The sequence below is a fragment of the Zalophus californianus genome, chromosome 12 (assembly GCF_009762305.2).
Source record: "Zalophus californianus isolate mZalCal1 chromosome 12, mZalCal1.pri.v2, whole genome shotgun sequence".
NCBI classification, from domain to species: Eukaryota; Metazoa; Chordata; class Mammalia; order Carnivora; family Otariidae; genus Zalophus; species Zalophus californianus.
In genome coordinates this window covers 88,346,852-88,364,742 of record NC_045606.1, presented here as the reverse complement: position 1 = coordinate 88,364,742, position 17,891 = coordinate 88,346,852, and the positions used below count along the sequence as shown (strand labels likewise).

At 37.3% G+C, this 17,891-nt stretch overlaps 1 protein-coding gene across 16 annotated transcripts in view; it reads right to left on the bottom strand.

The window, feature by feature from the left end:
- AGBL3 (ATP/GTP binding protein like 3) overlaps nucleotides 1-17,891 on the bottom strand; it is a 68,045-nt gene that overhangs the window by 5,613 nt on the left and 44,541 nt on the right. For 14 of the 16 annotated variants that reach the window (XM_027574481.2, XM_027574482.2, XM_027574480.2 and 11 more), the window contains 4 exons: nucleotides 13,711-13,759; nucleotides 12,350-12,546; nucleotides 7,425-7,656; nucleotides 1,756-3,263 (listed from right to left, as the gene is read on the bottom strand). In XM_027574481.2, the coding sequence (XP_027430282.1) occupies nucleotides 2,843-3,263; nucleotides 7,425-7,656; nucleotides 12,350-12,546; nucleotides 13,711-13,759 (899 nt within the window). In that variant the 3' untranslated portion in view covers nucleotides 1,756-2,842. Of the gene's footprint in view, nucleotides 1-1,755; nucleotides 3,264-7,424; nucleotides 7,657-12,349; nucleotides 12,547-13,710; nucleotides 13,760-17,891 lie in introns of those variants that run through there. The other 2 variants (XM_027574484.2, XR_004819474.1) reach the window with 2 other exon arrangements.

Genomic DNA, 17,891 nt, shown 5'->3' with positions numbered 1-17,891 from the left:
TTCCTCCATGTCTTTTCATGGCTTGGTAGCTCATTTCTTTAGTAATCCATTGTCTGGATGTACCATAGTTTATTTGCCATTCCACTACTAAAGGGCATCTTGGTTTCATTCAAGTTTTGGCACTTAGGAATAAAGATGCTGTTAATATCCATGTGCAAGTTTTTCTGTGGACATAAGTTTCAACTCGGGAATAAAGATGCTATTAATATCCGTGTGAAAGTTTTTCTGTGGACGTAAGTTTCAACTCCTTTACATGAATACCAAGGACTGTGATTGCTGGATTATATAGTAGGAGTATGTTTAGTTTTGTAAGAAACCACCAAACTGTCTTTCAAAGTGGCCGTACCATTTTTTATTTCATACACTATTAGGAAGTATTTTCTCTGCTTCTGTCTTCTGTTAGAGATTGTAGAGATTTGGTGTAATTTCTTAAATTTTGTGTAGAATTCAGTCAACCCATCTGGGCCTGGTGATTTCTCTTTTGACAACTTATTTATTGATTCAGTTTCTTTAATTGATACAGGCTTATTCAACTAGTCTATTTCTTCCTGTGTGAATTTTGGCAGATTGCGTCTTTCAGGGAATTGGTCTGTTTCATATAGGTTAACCAAATTGTGAGTAGAGAGTTGTTTGGAATATTCTTTTATTAACCCTTTAACATCTGTGGTATCAGTACTGATGGTCTCTCATTTCTGAAATTAATTTGTGTCTTCTTTTTTTCTCTTAGTTAACATTGCCATAAGTCTATAAATTTTATTGACAATAGAATATTATTCAGCATTATAAACAAATTAGCTATTAAACCATGAAAAGACATGATAAAATTTATATGCATATTACTAAGTGAAATAAGCCAATCTGAAAAGGCTACATATTATGTGAGTCCAACTATGTGATATTCTGGAAAAGGTTAAACTATAGAGACAGCAAAAAGATGAGTGATTGCCAGGGGTTAGTGGAGAGAGAAAGATGAATATGCAGAGAGAATGTTTAGGGCAGTGAAACTACCTTTTTTTTTTTTTAAAGAAAAGATTTTATTTGAGAGAGCATGAGAGAGAGCACGAGCAGGAGGGAGAGGGAGAAGCAGAAGCAGACTCCCCGCTGAGCAGGGAGCCCGATGCATGACTTGATCCCAGAGTCCCAGGATCATGCATGACCTGAGCCAAAGGCAGATGCTTAACCGACTGAGCCACTCCAGGCGCCCCAGTGAAACTAAGCTGTATGGGTACTGTAATGGTAGATATATTTCGTTAGACTTTTGTCCAAGCCCACAGAATGTACAACACTCAGAGTAAACCCTAATGTAAACTGTGGACTTTGGATGGTAATGATGTATCAGTATAGGTTCATTAGTTGTAATAAATGGTGGGCAATGGTGATAATGGCGAGGCTATGTATATGTATGTGTGGGTATCAAGGAGTTTATGGGGGAAATCTCTGTACTTTCTGCTCAGTATTGATGTGAACTTTCTCTAAAAAATAAACTCTATTAAAACCAAAAATAAAACCAAGACAAAAATATAGCAGTTACTCATTTACTATCCCAGTGAGCTCTCCTTGAACCCTCTTTGGCTATTGTAATTGTTGAGAGTAGACTACCCAACCTTAGGTTTTCTTAGTTCCATCTTGCTACCATGACCTAATTAGCTTGTAGCCTATAACTTTCTTTTCTTTCTTTTTTTTTAAATTTTATTTATTTATTTGAGAGAGAGAATGAGAGAGAGAGAGCATGAGAGGGGGAGGGTCGAGGGAGAAGCAGACTCCCGCCGAGCAGGGAGCCCGAATGCGGGACTCGATCCCGGCACTCCGGGATCATGGCCTGAGCCGACGGCAGTCGCGTAACCAACTGAGCTGCCCAGGCGCCCAGCCTCTGACTTTCATGTGCCTCTTCTACCTGACTCTCATTCTGCTTATCCTCATCCTGTAATGGACACCCCTGGTGACCTGTGACTCGTTTTCTCATTTATCACACCCATCCTGACTTATCTGCCTGCCATACCTCTTTCTCTGCAGTGTCCCTGAGGAATTGCACCACTGCTGTCTTATCAATGATAAACTGTGAGATGTTCTACTTGCTTTCACATGAACAAATGGCTGGAGATGTACATTCATTAGCTCTAAAGCAAACTGCACATCTAATCTTTTACATTGTTGTTACATTTTGAGAAGTAGAATGACCATTGTATACCATAATCTATGCATTTCAGTGCCATTTTGTGACACACTTGCTCTGTGCAATTAATGTCCTTTAATATATAGTATTTTCTTTAATTGTTGGAGGTATGCAACTTAGGACTTTCCTATGCACACTCTTATTCTGTAATTATTTTAGTCTTGTGTGTTTTATATGTACAATTATACAGTAATCTTCTAGTGGGGAGAAATGTCTTTTATATCACTGATGGTTTCTAGCACACTAAAGATAAAACAGAAATTCAAGAAAAGATGTTTGTTGACTGATTCATTAAGGTGCCTAGTAGGCATGTTAAAGTCACTGATGGTACATGTCATTCTGTCCTTGAGTTCTTAGTTTTTTTGGTGTTCTATGCATATGTTGTTTTGGGAGAATTCAAAAGTTCATAGATTTTTTTTTCCATCCTGGCAAAAATTAAATAAGTGATTTAAAATTTTCTGTATTTTCTCTGGATTTCTTTCTAAATCTCTGAAAGATGTTGTCACTAATGAAGATGGGTTATCTAGACTTTTAGCATATGCATATGTATGTGTAAGGGGAGGGACAGAGATAGAGGACTGGGGAGGGCTTTTCTTTTTCTTTCTTTTTACTATGTAAGCATATGGTATTTTTCATCCACGGTTTTCAGAGTAGCATAAAGCTAAAAAATTATTTGTCCCTTTGGAACTTCAAATAGAAGGTGGGCTGTCCATGATTCTTACTTGGTTGCTCAACCCTATTTTTAGCTGGACGTGGAGCTATTTGCGTAGAGTTTTGCTCATTGGATTCTTCAGCTTGAAGACTCTTTTCTTTGATAATATCCGCATCCTTTTCAAAATTTGAGGGAGTCGTCTCCCATTTGCTGCTGAGAGGTTTCATGTCTTTAGTCTTTGTGGCCTTGATTCGAGAGTGTTTTTTCTTCTTGGGCACTGTGAGAGGTGACAGACTTTCAAGTGATCTCTGGGATACAGACTGGAGCCACTCTGGAGAGCTTACCGTAAGATTCCTTTGGCTTATAAAAGGGTGATTTCTGGGTGCTGTCCAGGATGTGCTGTATCTCTTTATATTTATGTAAGTAGCTGGCATTAGTCTAGGAAAGAAATGAAATACATGAGTTTTTGTCGTGTACCCTAGGTATTTGTAGTCCTTAGGTATTTTAGTTTAAGTCTTACTTTTAAATCCTTTGGTGAATTCATCTTCCCTTAGGACCTTTACCATTATTTCTATGAGAATGATCTATGTCTTCAATTTCTGGTCATGATTTTTCAGAACCACTCCTGAAGAGTGGTTAAAAAGGAATATCATCCTCCTGTACTTCTGAATGCCGAGAGGATATGTTTGAGATACCTGCCCTGACCCAAGCTTCCCGATACAATGGCCACTCTGGACCTCAGTGCCTTACCTATACATCTAGTTAGTAAATGTTCTCTAAAATTCCACTTTTCTCTAAAAATCTGCTTGTTTATTCTATTAGAATATACTTAGTTATATGCTATACATTTTTTTTTTCTATAGTCAGTAAAAAGATCAATATGAGTCCAAGAGTTGGAAGCTGCATCTATTTCTTCCTGGAAGTGAAAAATCTCTCCGGTCCCATTTTGATCTGCATAGTCTTTCTCAAGAATTTTTATCATTAATAGATGGAATGCCAGATATGAGATTTATTGCTTAATATCTGATTTCTGACCAATGTTTGACAGAGATAAAGAGATGTAAATCATCTTGCTAATATGATATTGATTAGTATCCACCTAGACTCTATTCACTTTGGTTACGAACAGAACGGACAATTTAAGTTCCAGCCCTAAAGTTATGTTCAGCTGTTACATTCTGTAGCATGAGAATTCTGCCAGCTGTGGAAGCACTTTAAGTATTCTCTCCCTAGTCCAAATTTGGATAGATATCTAAAATGGTTTGACAAAAGTGTGATTTTTCTCATTTTTTGGTTTATTCTCACTTTGCTCTGTAATCACTTACTATGGGTGACAGTATGTGTGCTGAGCCAGTCAGACAAAATACATAAAGCCATAAAGAAATAAGTTCGAAGAGCAAAAAAATCCACTTGATTGTACTTAAGTATATAGTGAATTAATCTGTTAAGAATGGTCTTGCTTGCCATTTTCCTATTTTTTCTTATTTCCATGTATACCTACGTAGATACTTTGGGGAAGGGTCGGCTCCAGGCACAAGGTGCCCTTCTCTGGGGACTGACTACCTCTTGATCCACAAGGGTAGGCCTTCCATCAGCCATTTGTTGTTGTTGTTGTTTTTTTATAGGTTTTCTTTATTTTTATTTATTTGACACAGAGAGAGAGAGACAGTGAGAGAGGGAACACAAACAGGGGGAGTGGGAGAGGCAGAAGCAGGCTTCCCACTGAGCGGGGAGCCCGATGCGGGGCTCGATCCCAGGACCCTGGGATCATGACCCGAGTCGCTTAACGGACTGAGCCACCCAGGTGCCCCTCCATCAGCCATTTGTAACTATCTGTTTTCTACCCCCTGGCATGGTTGCCAATCAGAATCTCTTTCCCTGTAACTTAGAATCAGGAAGGAGAGGCAGTGACTCTTGTAAGTGAAAGTTCTGGAGGATGCAAATTTGTGCAGTTAAGAGGTATGAAGTTTTCTGTAGAGAGAGAAAAGCAGAAATTGAAGATGGATAAAGAGTTCGGGTGGCTTTCCATTCTCTAGTTTCAGCCCTTTTCTGAGACTTGGCTGAAATCTCTCTCCCTTTTATTTCCATAAATAGTCTTGGATTTTCTTATACTTCTTACCTACTACCCTACCTTATATTTTTGATTAAGCTAGCTTAAATTGGTTTCTATTATTTGCGACCAAAGTGTTCTTAATTAATACAATCTATTAGCTGTCTACCCTTCCAGACTCAGGCCAATCCACACTGAGTACATTTCTGGGTTCAAGTGTGTAAGAGATCTCTCATGAAAATGATTAAAGATCAAGCTATGTCTTGTCACCTTTGCCTAGGTCCACTGTATTTTGTTATTAGTTTCCTGATTTTTTAGTCTGCTGATATTATCATGTGTTTGATCCCTTGTTTGCCTGGGCCTATGTATGCTGTTTCTCCCATATAAGCTGACCTATTAGATATAATTTCTTTTCTTTTTTTTATTATGTTCAGTTAGCTACTGTATAGTACATAATTAGTTTTTGATGTAGTGTTCAATGATTGATTAGTTAAGTATAACACAATTTCTGTTAGGCACTGCCTTCCCCAGCATGATAGCTATTCCTTCTGATTGGAAACTGTCACCAATTGCCTATTCTTGTAATTTTATTGACTTTGCTGATTATACTATAAAGAAGTAGGCATTAATAAAAATTTAGGGGGAAAAAAGCATAAAGAGGAATATCATTCTCTGTCAGTGCTTTATCCAGAGAGAATCATTGTTGGGACTATGCTACCAGAGATTTTTCTAGGTGTATATGTGTTTGTGTATAAGATGCACACATTAAATAGATTTACATAGTCTATAAATGCAACCATACCAAAGTTCTGTAGTTTTTATTCACTTATACATTGTGAACAGTATCCCATGTTAATTAATCTGTACTTAATATTTCATGGCTACATAATATTTCATTTTATCGATATACTATAATTAAGCAATTTTTCTATTGTTGAATATTTAGGTTCATTTCTTTTCCTTTTTCTTTGACTCTTATAAACAATACTGAAATGAACATTGGGGTGTCTGGGGTTCAGTCAGTTAAGCGTCTGACTCTTGATTTCGGCTCGGGTCATGATCTCAGGGTTGTGGGATCGAGCCCCACATCAGCTCTGCGCTCAGGGGGGAGTCTGCTTCAGATTCTCTCTCCCTCTCCCTCTGTCTCTCTGCACCCACCCTCACTCATTCTCTCTCTAAAATAAAAATAAATCTTTAAAAAAATATAAAGAAGTAAACATCACTACAGAAACCTCTCACCTGGGTTTTTGCCCCCCTTTTTCTGAGGTTTAATTTCTTTTTCTTTTTTGAGAGAGAGGAAGAAAGAGGTGGGGGAGGGGCAGAGGGAGAAGGAGAGAGAATCTTAAGTAGGCTCCATGCTCTGCAGAGTCTGATGTGGCACTTGATCTCACAACCCTGAGATCATGACCTGAGCTAAAATCAAGAGTCAGACACTTAACAGACTGAGCCACCCAGGCGCCCCATCCCTAGGGTTAGTTTCTAAAAGTGGAATTTTTTAGTCAAAATGAACGTATGATATTGAGGATTTTTCATTTATATTGTTGGATTGCCTTCCAAAACTCTGCATCAAAAAACACCCCAAAACCAAAAGAAAAACAACTCTGTATCAGTTCATATTCCAACCATCAGTGAGTGAATCTTCCATTGAGAAGCAAAAATGAATAGTATTTCATTATTGTTTTAATTTGCACTCCTTCAGTTTAAGTGAGATTAAGCATTTTAAATGTTCATTGACCAATTTTTTTCTTTTGTGAATTTCTGGTTCATAGCCTTTGCTCATTTTCCTACTGAAATATTCACAATTTTGTCATTGCTGTGTAGGTTATCTGTGAATATTAAGTTTGTTGGTCCTCTGTTTTTTCATTTATATTTTAAAGAGAATAAAACAGACTCTGAAAACAGAATGTCTATTGGCTGTGTGACCTTGGACAAATTACTTAATCTCTTTCTACCTCAATTTCCTTACATGTAGAATGTAAAACATTACGTACATGTGCATATAAACACAGAATCATGTCTAGCACACACAAGATACTTCATCAAGATTTGTTAATAATATTATTTTCAGCTTGCTGTTGTCTTTTAGGTATATGTGTTTCCTTTTAGTCGTAGTGACGGTTCTATTTTTTTTTATCTTTAGAAGAAATCTGGTCTTATTCTTTATGCTTTCCTCTGAATATCAATAAGCTTTAGTAATTCAAGTCAATTATTTCTAATTCTGGTTGCTCCCTAGGATTATAAGGCTTAAACATCAGAAAAATCTGAAGTCAGGCTACAGTCATACTTTATTCACACATACTTTACTTAGAGATCCAAATTAACGAGTGAATTCACGCAAATAAACAATCAAATAAGGCCTGATAACCTACTCCCTTCATATATACAGTGTTTTCTGAATGGCTTTGGTTTTTGCTCCTTTGTCAAATGTGGTGTAGCTGCCACCATTTTTAAGAGCATATGTTTGTTTCTTACGATAATGAATTAATAAGCATTGCTTCCTTATAAAAATGTATTAAATAGCTGAGAATGACAAAATCGTATTGACTTACTGATGTTGAATTTGGAAGTTGGTTCTTGGGTTGAATATTTGTTTCATCTGAGGGGTTTGCACATTTTTAGTACTTTCCATGATAGGGAGCAGATACTGCAATATTTCTTGAGTTTGAGCTATTCTTTTATCCCTGTAGATTCTTTTTTCATCATCTGTCCAATTTATGCCAGTCTTCTTGCTCTGGAAAGAAGTACATTCTTTCATTTTGCTTTTAAGGTTCTGATGCAGATCTGGGGAGCAACCACAAATACATGTATAGATATGTGAACTGAATTGACTCAACAATTATTTATTGAACATGATGTGCCAAGGATCTATCTAAAAATTCTTATCCATTTGAAGCTTATACTTTAATTACAGAGTCAGAAAATAGCAAATAAGTAACATATATAATATGTCAGATAGTGATAAAGTTTACAGGCTAAAATAAAGCTGGGGAGGGGAATAAAGAATTTGGGGGGAAGGGGTTGATTTCTGTTTTTTAATTTTTTTTAAAAGATTTGTTTATTTGACAGAGATAGAAAGAGCACAAGTAGGCAGAGAGGCAGGGAGAGGGAGAGGTAGGTCTCCGCTGAGCAGGGAGCCCAATGCGGAACTCGATCCCAGGACCCTGGGATCATGACCTGAGCTGAAGGCAGCTGCTTAACCAACTCAGCCCCCACAAGGCGCCCTTGATTTCTGTTTTTTTTAAAAAGGTGTTCAGGGAAGGCCTCCCTGTGAAGCTGACATGTCAAAGGAGTTAGGGAGTGAGTCAAGCAGATACCAGAGGAAAAGAGCATTCTAGGCAAGAAAAATAGTAAATGCAAAGGCCCTGAACTAGGAGCATGGTAGTGTGTTGAAGGGTCACCAAGATGGCACAAGTGGCTAAAGCAGATTGCATTAAGGGGAAAGAGCTAAGACAGCAGCTCAGCTAAGTGACTTGGACTGAGTTCACACGGTGCCTCACAGGCCATTGTAAAGACTGATGTTACTGAGTGTGAAACGGGGAGCTACAGAAAGGTTTTGAGCAGAGGAGTATCACCATCCGAGATTTGTTTGAGCAGGATCCTGCTGTTATATAACCCTGTATTTTGAGATTTTACTAATGAATTAGTGTGGGATGTGAGAAGAAAGGAATCAGTGGTGACCGCAAAGCTTCTGATCTTGGGAAACAGAAGGATGGAGATACAGGAAAGACCATGGGAAGGGCATGCTGGAAATCCCTTCTTTACTACAGGATATGAAGGAATTATTGTTTATTTTGTTAATTGTGATAATTATTATAATAACATTTTTAAAAAGTGTTTATCTTCCCCTTCCATTAGTAAGGCTACTATTAAAAAAAAAACACTCAGAAAATAAGTGTTGATAAGGATGTGGAGAAATTAGAACCCTGGCATACTGTTGCTGGGAATGTAAAATGGTGCAGTCACTATGAAGAAAAGTATGGTAGATCCTCAAAATATTGAAAATAGAATTACTCTATGAGCCAGCAATTCTATGTCTGGGTATATGCCCCAAAGAGTTGAAAGCAGAGTTTCAAAGAGTTATTTGTATATGATCATAGAAGCAGCATTATTCAATTCACAGTAGCCAAAAAGGTAGAAGGAACCCAAGTGCCTATTGATGGATGAATGGATAGACAACAGGTGGTAGATACATACAATGGAGTATCACTCAGCCTTAACAAGGAAGGAAATTCTGACACCTCCTACACCATGGATGAAACTTGAGGATATTATGTTCAATGAAATAGACCAGTCACAAAAAGACAAATAATGTATTTGTCTTCCAAATATTTGATTCCACTTATATGAGGTACTTAGAATAGTCAAAGTCAGATTCAAAGTAGGATAGTTGCCAGGAGCTGGGAGGAGGGAGGAATGGGGAGTTGTTTAATGCGTATAGAGTTTCAGTTTTGTAAGATGAAAAGAATTTTGGAGATTGTGTACATGACAAGGTGAACATACCTAACAATACCTGAACTTTACACTAAAAAATAGTTAAGATGGTAAATTTTATTTCATGTGTATTTTGACACAATTCTTAAAAATCCAATAGAAGAGAGATGAGGGATAAAAAGAAATTCCAAGTAAAGCCTGAAGGAAGGCTAGTAGACATTTTAAAGGATGTGGCAGGATTACTTATAATTATAATGCCTAAGGTGGTATGCAGACAACATAAGAAAAAGTAGAATACACTTAGAATAAAAGCATTAAATACACTATGCTTTATAAAAAGAAAAGTTAGAGATATACTGTTCATTGCCCATAAACTATTTATGGGCAAAATGATATGATTTGGTGAATGTGATTTTAATACTTTAGTAAAAAAAAATGGGAATGTAGATGAAAGAATAGCAGGATGCTGATAACTATTAAGGGTGGGTCCTAGGACCCAGTGGATTCATTATCATATTCTCTCTACTCTTGTTTATGTTTGAATTTTCCACAGTAAGGCTTTTAAAAAAAGGAATTGTCCATTATTAAAAGTGAATGTTGACTATATTTTGAGAAAGTAAGAAAGAGTGTAGTAATTAGAATCATGTTACTGAGGAAATCGATAGGCAGGAGAACTAGGGCATCACTGATAGTTGGGAGAGTACACATTTGGACTTCATTTTTAAAAATTTCAATATCCCTCCAAAAAAGAGATTAGTATAAGAAACTCCCTCTTAAACCCATCACTCAGTTTCAATAACTGGATTTCTTTTTGCTCCTATGATGATCATTATTTAGAACCCATCACTGGCACGAGGTGAAGTGGTTATTGGTAGCTAATATAAACAACCTGTGCAGGTCAAGCATGTTCTAAGGAGACTTAGTGATGCCTGGAATGTCATGACTCACTTTTGGGCGCTGGTGGTCTAGCTAAATAGAAGACTGGATACTGCAAGAGTAGTGGGTTTGTGTTTACCAAATCCAAAGAAGAAATGACTTAGGTAGAAACCTGTCTGCCAGGATTTATTACTCTTCCCCTACTCTCCTCAGTTGAATTTCTGTATTTGTGCCGTAGCTCATCAGTAAATATAAACTCTTCCAGAACTGAAGAAGTCTGACTGGACCTCTAATCTCTGACAGAATCCATCTCATTTCCTACTTGATAAGTTCAGTAATGGGAAAGGACAATTTATTCTGTAATAAATTGAGTGATAACGAAGCTAGGACATTTTAGAGGAAAATGTATAGCCCTAAATGCATATGTTGTAAAAAAAAAAAAAAGGGGGGGGGACAACACAATAAGAAAAGATAGCTCCTTCTGAAGTGACTTCAGGTAAAAAGAAATTGTAGAGTTTTCATTAGTATGTCATCAAGATTCACCAGGACATATGCCTGTGAGATAATGTAATCAAGGGGCGCCTGGGTGGCTCAGTCAGTTAAGCGTCTGCCTTCGGCTCAAGTCATGATCTTGGGGTCCTGGGATCGAGTCCCGCATCGGGCTCCCTGCTCAGCGGAGAGCCTGTTTCTACCTCTCCTGCTCCTCCCTGCTTGTGCTCTCTCTTTCTCTGTCAAATAAATAAAATCTTTTTAAAAAAATAATGTAGTCAAGAATCTGAGAATCTCAGCTCAGGAAAGGTTGAATAAGGTTGAGAAACAGAATTTTTAGTAGCTGTGGTGGACACTGAAAAAAAAATCTCCCTTTTCAACAGAATTCCATGAAGACTGTCTCCAATCTCCTATTTTAAAATACACTTTAATTAGATTTGTACCTCTGTCATTCTACTGAAATTTCTCTGACCCAGATTCTGAATAAAACCTCCATGTTGTAAAACCGAATAGTAAATCCACATCACTTATCAGAAGCATTAGACTTAGTTGATTATTCCCTCCCCCTTGCTACACCTTCTTACTTAACTTCTAGGACAACAATCCTCTTGGTTTTCCTCCTGACCCACAAGGTGCTCCTTATGTTTCTTTGTTGGTTCTTATTCTTTTCCTGATCCATCAGTACTGGAAATCCCAAGGATTTGCTCAACCCTCTTCTATATCCATCCTCACTTAGGAGTCTCATCCAGGTTCATGCCCTAAAATCCTGTCTTTATCTGAAAATACCTAAATGTATATCCAGCTCAGACCTCTTCCTTGAACTCCAGACTCCTATATCCAACTGCTAATTCAGTACCTCTGCTTCAGTGTCTGAAAGGCATTTCAAAAACAAGTCTAAACGGAATTGCTGCTGGGCACTCAGTCTTTACCATCCAGCAGAGGATAACCCCACCTAGCTAGTCGGCCCTCAGTCTTTACCATCCCAGCAGAGGATAACCCCACCTAGCTAGTCGGCCCTCAGTCTTTACCCTCCCAGCAGAGGATAACCCCACCTAGCTAGTCGGCCCTCAGTCTTTACCATCCCAGCAGAGGATAACCCCATCTAGCTAGTTGCTCTGGAAACTAAAACTCTGGTAATTCAACGGTTGTAAACAATTGTGAAACCATCACCACATTCAAGATCTAGAAAAGATCATCCCTAAGAGATTCCTTGTGTTCCTTTCTAGTCCATTCTTCCCTTCATCTCCTACTCTATCCCTTCTTCCTCCAGGAAAACTTTATCTTTTTTTTTTGTCTCTATGAATTAGTTTGCATTTCATATACATGAGATTTCGTACAGCATTTACTTTTCTGTGTCTGACTTCTTGTACTCAGCACAATGATTTTGAGATTCATCCATGTCATGTGTATCATTTCATTTCTTTTTTATTCTGTGGTATGGAGAAGGCATCAATGATAAGGTATTGGGAATAAGGCAATTAAATAGATTTTTTCAAAGCTATATTAAACTTTTTTTTCTGTATTACATTCATATAGAAATTAAATAAGGCAAGTATTTTTCAGAATCGGGAATAAAATGGCTATTAATCCTCTCTGTTCCAAATTTCATAGGATTTATTAATGATGACATAGTGAAAGCAATCTTTGTATTTCTTAAAATCCTAAGCAAACAAACCACCTTCTGTTGGCACCCTTGTCTTCTCAGTCCAACTGGGAGTCTGTGTGCTCATAGGACACTTGAAGGATGTCACTTTGAAACAGTTTCCATACAAATCAGTGCTCTTGGGCTGAATTATTTCGTGGATTGGCTTCTCACCGGTTTCTGACAGCTGTCTTTGTTGGTCTTTGCTGAGCCTCTGAATCCTATTTTGGGAGCTGAAAGAAATTGGGTACTTTCAGTGTCAACGGTGAACTATCTATCTAATCAAGAGTAATGTAATGTCATGTTATATTTGTATATTACACCTACAGTATGTAAAGGAGACTTACAGATATTGTCTTACTTGGGCATCTTACCAGTCCTATGATTTTAGGCAGGACGGCCAATGTTATCCCTATCTTACAGCAGAGAGGGAGTGTTAAGGAATCAGAATGGTTAAGCTATTTGCTCAAGATCACGCAGCTAATAAGAGAGAGGGGCAGGTCTAGAATTCACATCTTGTAACTCCAGTACTTGTTCTACTTTCTCTTATTTTGATATCTCATTTGATGTCTTTCCATAGATATGATAAGTCATATATTTTTAAAAATTGTCTTAGTTTGATCAATTCTAGATTCAAGTACAGGCATGCCCAAAGATGGTTTCTTACCTATTTTGTAGGTTTTGGGGGCAGGAGAGTCTGCATATTTGCACAGAACCCATTATATTGAGTAGAAACCAAGTTCTTAGAAGAGCCATGGAAGGAAGAAAGCACATAACATGTTTCCTCTGTTGAACAAATTCAGTCTACCCTCAGATACTTACTGTTTCATGGTTCAGATGGTTGTTCATGTCATTATTCCTAAGAACAGGAAAACTTGCCAAGGGGTCTAGTGATATAATAATTACTGGTTTAGACAAAACTACCAAGTTTATCTATGTTATCCCTGAATTCATTTTCTATTCTTCCAGTTTTTAGGTACTACTATTAGCCCTATATGACCAATGCTCCAATTGCTATTACAGCTCGTAATTTGATAGTCATCCATTCTAAAGTGCTAAATAATTATGATAGCAATATTTTTTTTAAAAAGAGAAACTCAGATAATGCAGTGACAAATGCATAGAAATAAATGTATAATTGTAGATTTCAAGGCATCCATTGGGGATAGTTTGGGAATACTGAAATCTCAGTATCTTTCAAAATGCATCAGATAAGCACTGCTATGTATAACCTTGGCCTAGTCTCAGATACTATGGAGAATATAAGGAGACGTCAATTGGCAATTGTTATAAAAAAAAAAGCTACTTTTTCCTGTTGCTTTAATTCAAAATCAAAATCATAGAAGCCAGAGGAGAAGAAATAAGGTAGTCAGGTAGAAGAAATCTAGTTCTCCTACCTCAAATATCTTTTTAGAAGCCAAGCAGGAACTCGTCCAGGTATTTTCACTAAAAAGAGAATATACCATAAAATTTCTGCACAGAGATTTTTTTTTAAGATTAATGAAACTTAGTATTTTTACTTCTTGACAATTACCTCATTCATACATTGAGTGGCTAGCTTAACTGAGCTTATCTTCAATTAATCTGCCATTGTTTTACTCAGACATAAAGTGTATTAGTACTTATTTCCCCTAGAAGCCTTTTTAAACTGTTTCAAAAGAATAGCAAACAGTAGGAATACCTATCCAATAACTGTCAAACAATTCAGAACTGAAAATATGTTAGATCTGTGAAGGATATCTACATGTACAGTAAGGTGACTGTTTAGAGAGCCCATTTAGGACATAGACATGCTAGACCCAAAAAATAGTATAATATATAACAGGTAGACATGTATTATGACTTTATTTTTATTTTTTAAAGATTTAATATATTTATTTGACACAGAGAGACAGCGAGAGAGGGAACACAAGCAAGGGGAGTGGGAGAGGGAGAAGCAGGCTTCCCGCCGAGCAGGGAGCCTGATGCAGGGCTCGCTTCCAGGACCCTGGGATCATGACCTGAGCTGAAGGCAGATGCCTAATGACTGAGCCACCCAGGTGCCCCACATGTATTATGATTTTAACATTAAATTTTTAAAAGTATTTAAAATGACATTCTGTATTTGATTTGTTACATAAACACTATTATTTGAGCAAAACAATAGGACCAGTTAACAGTGGCAATTACCAGTAACTTACAGAACACATTAAATTGTACGTGTGAGAATAATAGAACAGTATTTTTGTTTCTCTCCTCTGATACAGATTTTAACTCCTTATTGGATATTTAAATTTTATAATCCATATTGTGCATTTTTAAGACACATAAATATAAGACTTTTAAAAGCTAAAGTAAATATAACGGAGCTAAGAGATACTTCCTATATTTAGTTTTAAGTTGCATTTCCCTGATGATGAGTGATGTTGAGCATCATTAACAATGATGGGTTTATGTCCCATGATAAAGTAGGATATTTTTGCACTTTGTGTTTCCTTTTCTGATAATACTTCTCTGAACTGCCTGTACCTTTTGGATGTTCCTCTTTTACATAGTGGTAACACTGCCACGTTCAGAGACCTGACTTGCTGGTCTCCTTTAATCAAGCCCACTTTTACACTGGTCCCTGGTGGCGGTCCGGTGCAATGACATCGAGTTAGAGATACCATCAACAGACGGATCCCAGCATGGAGTACGATTTTACTTACTAGCAGCAGCAGGTGTTTGGACTTGTAAGGAATTAGTTTCTATCTCTCTAAAAATGTCCAAGCTTACTTTTAGTAGACTAACTTTTTGGCATTCAGGCCACCTGCATCTTTAAATTCATCGTGTAGGCTATGCATATCTGAAATGTCCATTGTTTTTAGACCCTTTGAAGGACAAGTTTTACACGCTATGTAAAACTTCTTTCTCGGGGAAAATGTTTATAAAGCAAAGAGGTAATCTGAACTTAAACTGAAGGTGGATTTCAAATAAATTACAGTTTTTCATGGCTGTTTGATTTGGCTGCCCCTGTCTGGTGACATATCTTTGAGTTTTGAGGCAGTCTTTCTTCCCCCTAAAAGTCATTTTTTTCCCCACTGTGTGAGTTTTTGACATAACTTACATACAATACCAAATAGTTCAGGTGCAATGAATCCTTTTCCACAGTCCTTGGTGCTTCTTCAGAGATCTTCAAACAGTTTTAGAGAAACAGCATATAAATTATTTCACTGTGGTGCTTCCCTATATTCTAATCTTCAAACTATTCCCAAATTACGGGACGTTTTTCTTGTCCCACATGTTGAAAATGTGATTTAATGGCAGACTAACATTTTGATGGCTTGCCTATAGCTGGCAACAACGATAGACATCTCGTAGGCCCAGGTCTAAGGAAGCAATCTTCTTCCTTTCTATAAAGTCAAAAATTTCATTGTTTCTGCAAATTTTGAGGAAACTAAAAAGTGACCAGAAATTTTCATTATGAAAGTCTCAATATCACAGGATAGCAAATCACACTATTTTTAAAAATTAATTAATTTAAAAAATTTTAAATTAACATATATTATTTGTTTCAGGGTCTGTTACAAGTCTGTGATTCGTCAGTCTTACACAATTCACAGCACTTACCATAGTACGTACCCTCCCCAATGTCCATCACCCGGCCACCCCATCCCTCCCACCCCGCTCCACTCCAGCAGCCCTCAGTTTGTTTCCTGAGATTAAGAGTCTCTTATGGTTTGTCTCCCTCTCTGGTTTCATCTTGTTTCATTTTTCCCCTCCCTTCCCCTATGACCCTTTGTCTTGTTTCTCAAATTCCTCATATCAGTGAGATCATATGATACTTGTCTTTCTCTGATTGACTTATTTTGCTTAGCATAATACCCTCTAGTTCCATCCACATTGTTGCAAATGGCAAGATTTCATTTTCTTGATGGCTGCATAATATTCCATTGTGTATGTGTGTGTGTATACACACACATACATCTTTATCCATTCATCTGTTGATGGACATCTAGGCTCTTTCGATAGTTTGGCTACTGTGGACATTGCTGCTATAAACATTGGGGGTGCATGTGCCCCTTCGGATCCCTACATTTGTATCTTTGGGGTAAATACCCTGTAGTGCAATGGCTGGATTGTAGGGTAGCTCTATTTTCAACTTTTTGAGGAACCTCCATACTGTTTTCCAGACTGGCTGCACCAGCTTGCATTCCCACCAACAGTGTAGGAGGGTTCCCCTTCTTCTGCATCCTCACCAACATCTGTCGTTTCCTGACTTGTTAATTTTAGCCATTCTGACTGGTGCAAGTCACACTATTTTTTAGTACAAGGTATGAAGACATGTAGCTGGTAAGATCTTTTCCTTTTCTTTGATAGAAGTTTATAGACGGAATGAAATGTGCCAAATTTTACCTTTTCACTGCCAACTATGCAGATACACGAGCAAAGTACAGTTTATATTTGGACAACACATTAACAATACAAATATTTGTTTTCCGTGGTTCTGTTCTTTTTCCTCTCCTCCTGGCATCCCAATTGTGTATATATTACATCTTCTAAAATTGTCCCACAGACGTTTGATATTCTGTTTGTTTTCCTCCTTCTTGTTCTTTGCATTTCAGTTTGGGAAGCTGGTCTTACCTATCCTTAAACTCACTGATTCTTTCCTTGACCACTTCTAGTTTACTACTGATGAGGTATCAAAGGTATTCTTCATTTCTGTTAAGTGTTTTTGGTTTTTAGCATTTTGTTTCGATTCTTTCTTAAATGCTTCCAGATCTTTGCTGATATTGCCCACTGTTTTTCCATGTTGGTTACTTGTCCCATTAGGGCGCTTAACATATTAATCATAGTTCTTTTTCTTTTTAAAAATTTTGTTTTTAATTCCAGCATAATTAACATACAGGTTATATTGGTTTCAGGTGTACAAATAGTAATTCAGCAGTTGTATACATTACTAAGTACTCCTCATGATAAGTATACTCTTAATCTCACCTGTTTGGCCCATTCCCCTACCCAACCTCCCCTCTGGTAAGCACCAGTTCTCTATATTTAAGAGTTTGTGTTGTCTCTTTGTTCATTTGTTTCTTAAATTCCACGTTAGTGAAATCACATAGTATTTGTCTTTCTCTGACTTATTTCGCTTAGCATTATACCTCTACCTCCATCCATGTTGTTGCAAATGGCAAGATTTCATTCTTTTTTATGGTTAATATTCCGTTATGCATATATGCCACATCTTTTGTATCCATTCATCTACGAAGAATGCTTGGATTGCTTCCATATCTTGCCTATTGTAAATAATGCTGCAATAAACATTGGGGTGCATAGATCTTTTTGAATTAGTGTTCTTGTATTCTTTGGGTAAATAGCCAGTAGTGAAGTTACTGGAACACATGGTAATTCTTTTTAATTTTTTGAGGATCTCCATACTATTTTCTGCCGTGGCCACACCAGCTTGCATTCCCACCAACAGTGCATGAGGGTGCACTGCTTTCTCCACATTCTTGCCAACACCTGTTGTTTCTTACATTGTTGATTTTAGCCATTCTGACAACTGTGAGGTGATCTCTCATTGTGGTTTTAAGTTGCATTTCCCTGATGATGAGTGATGTTG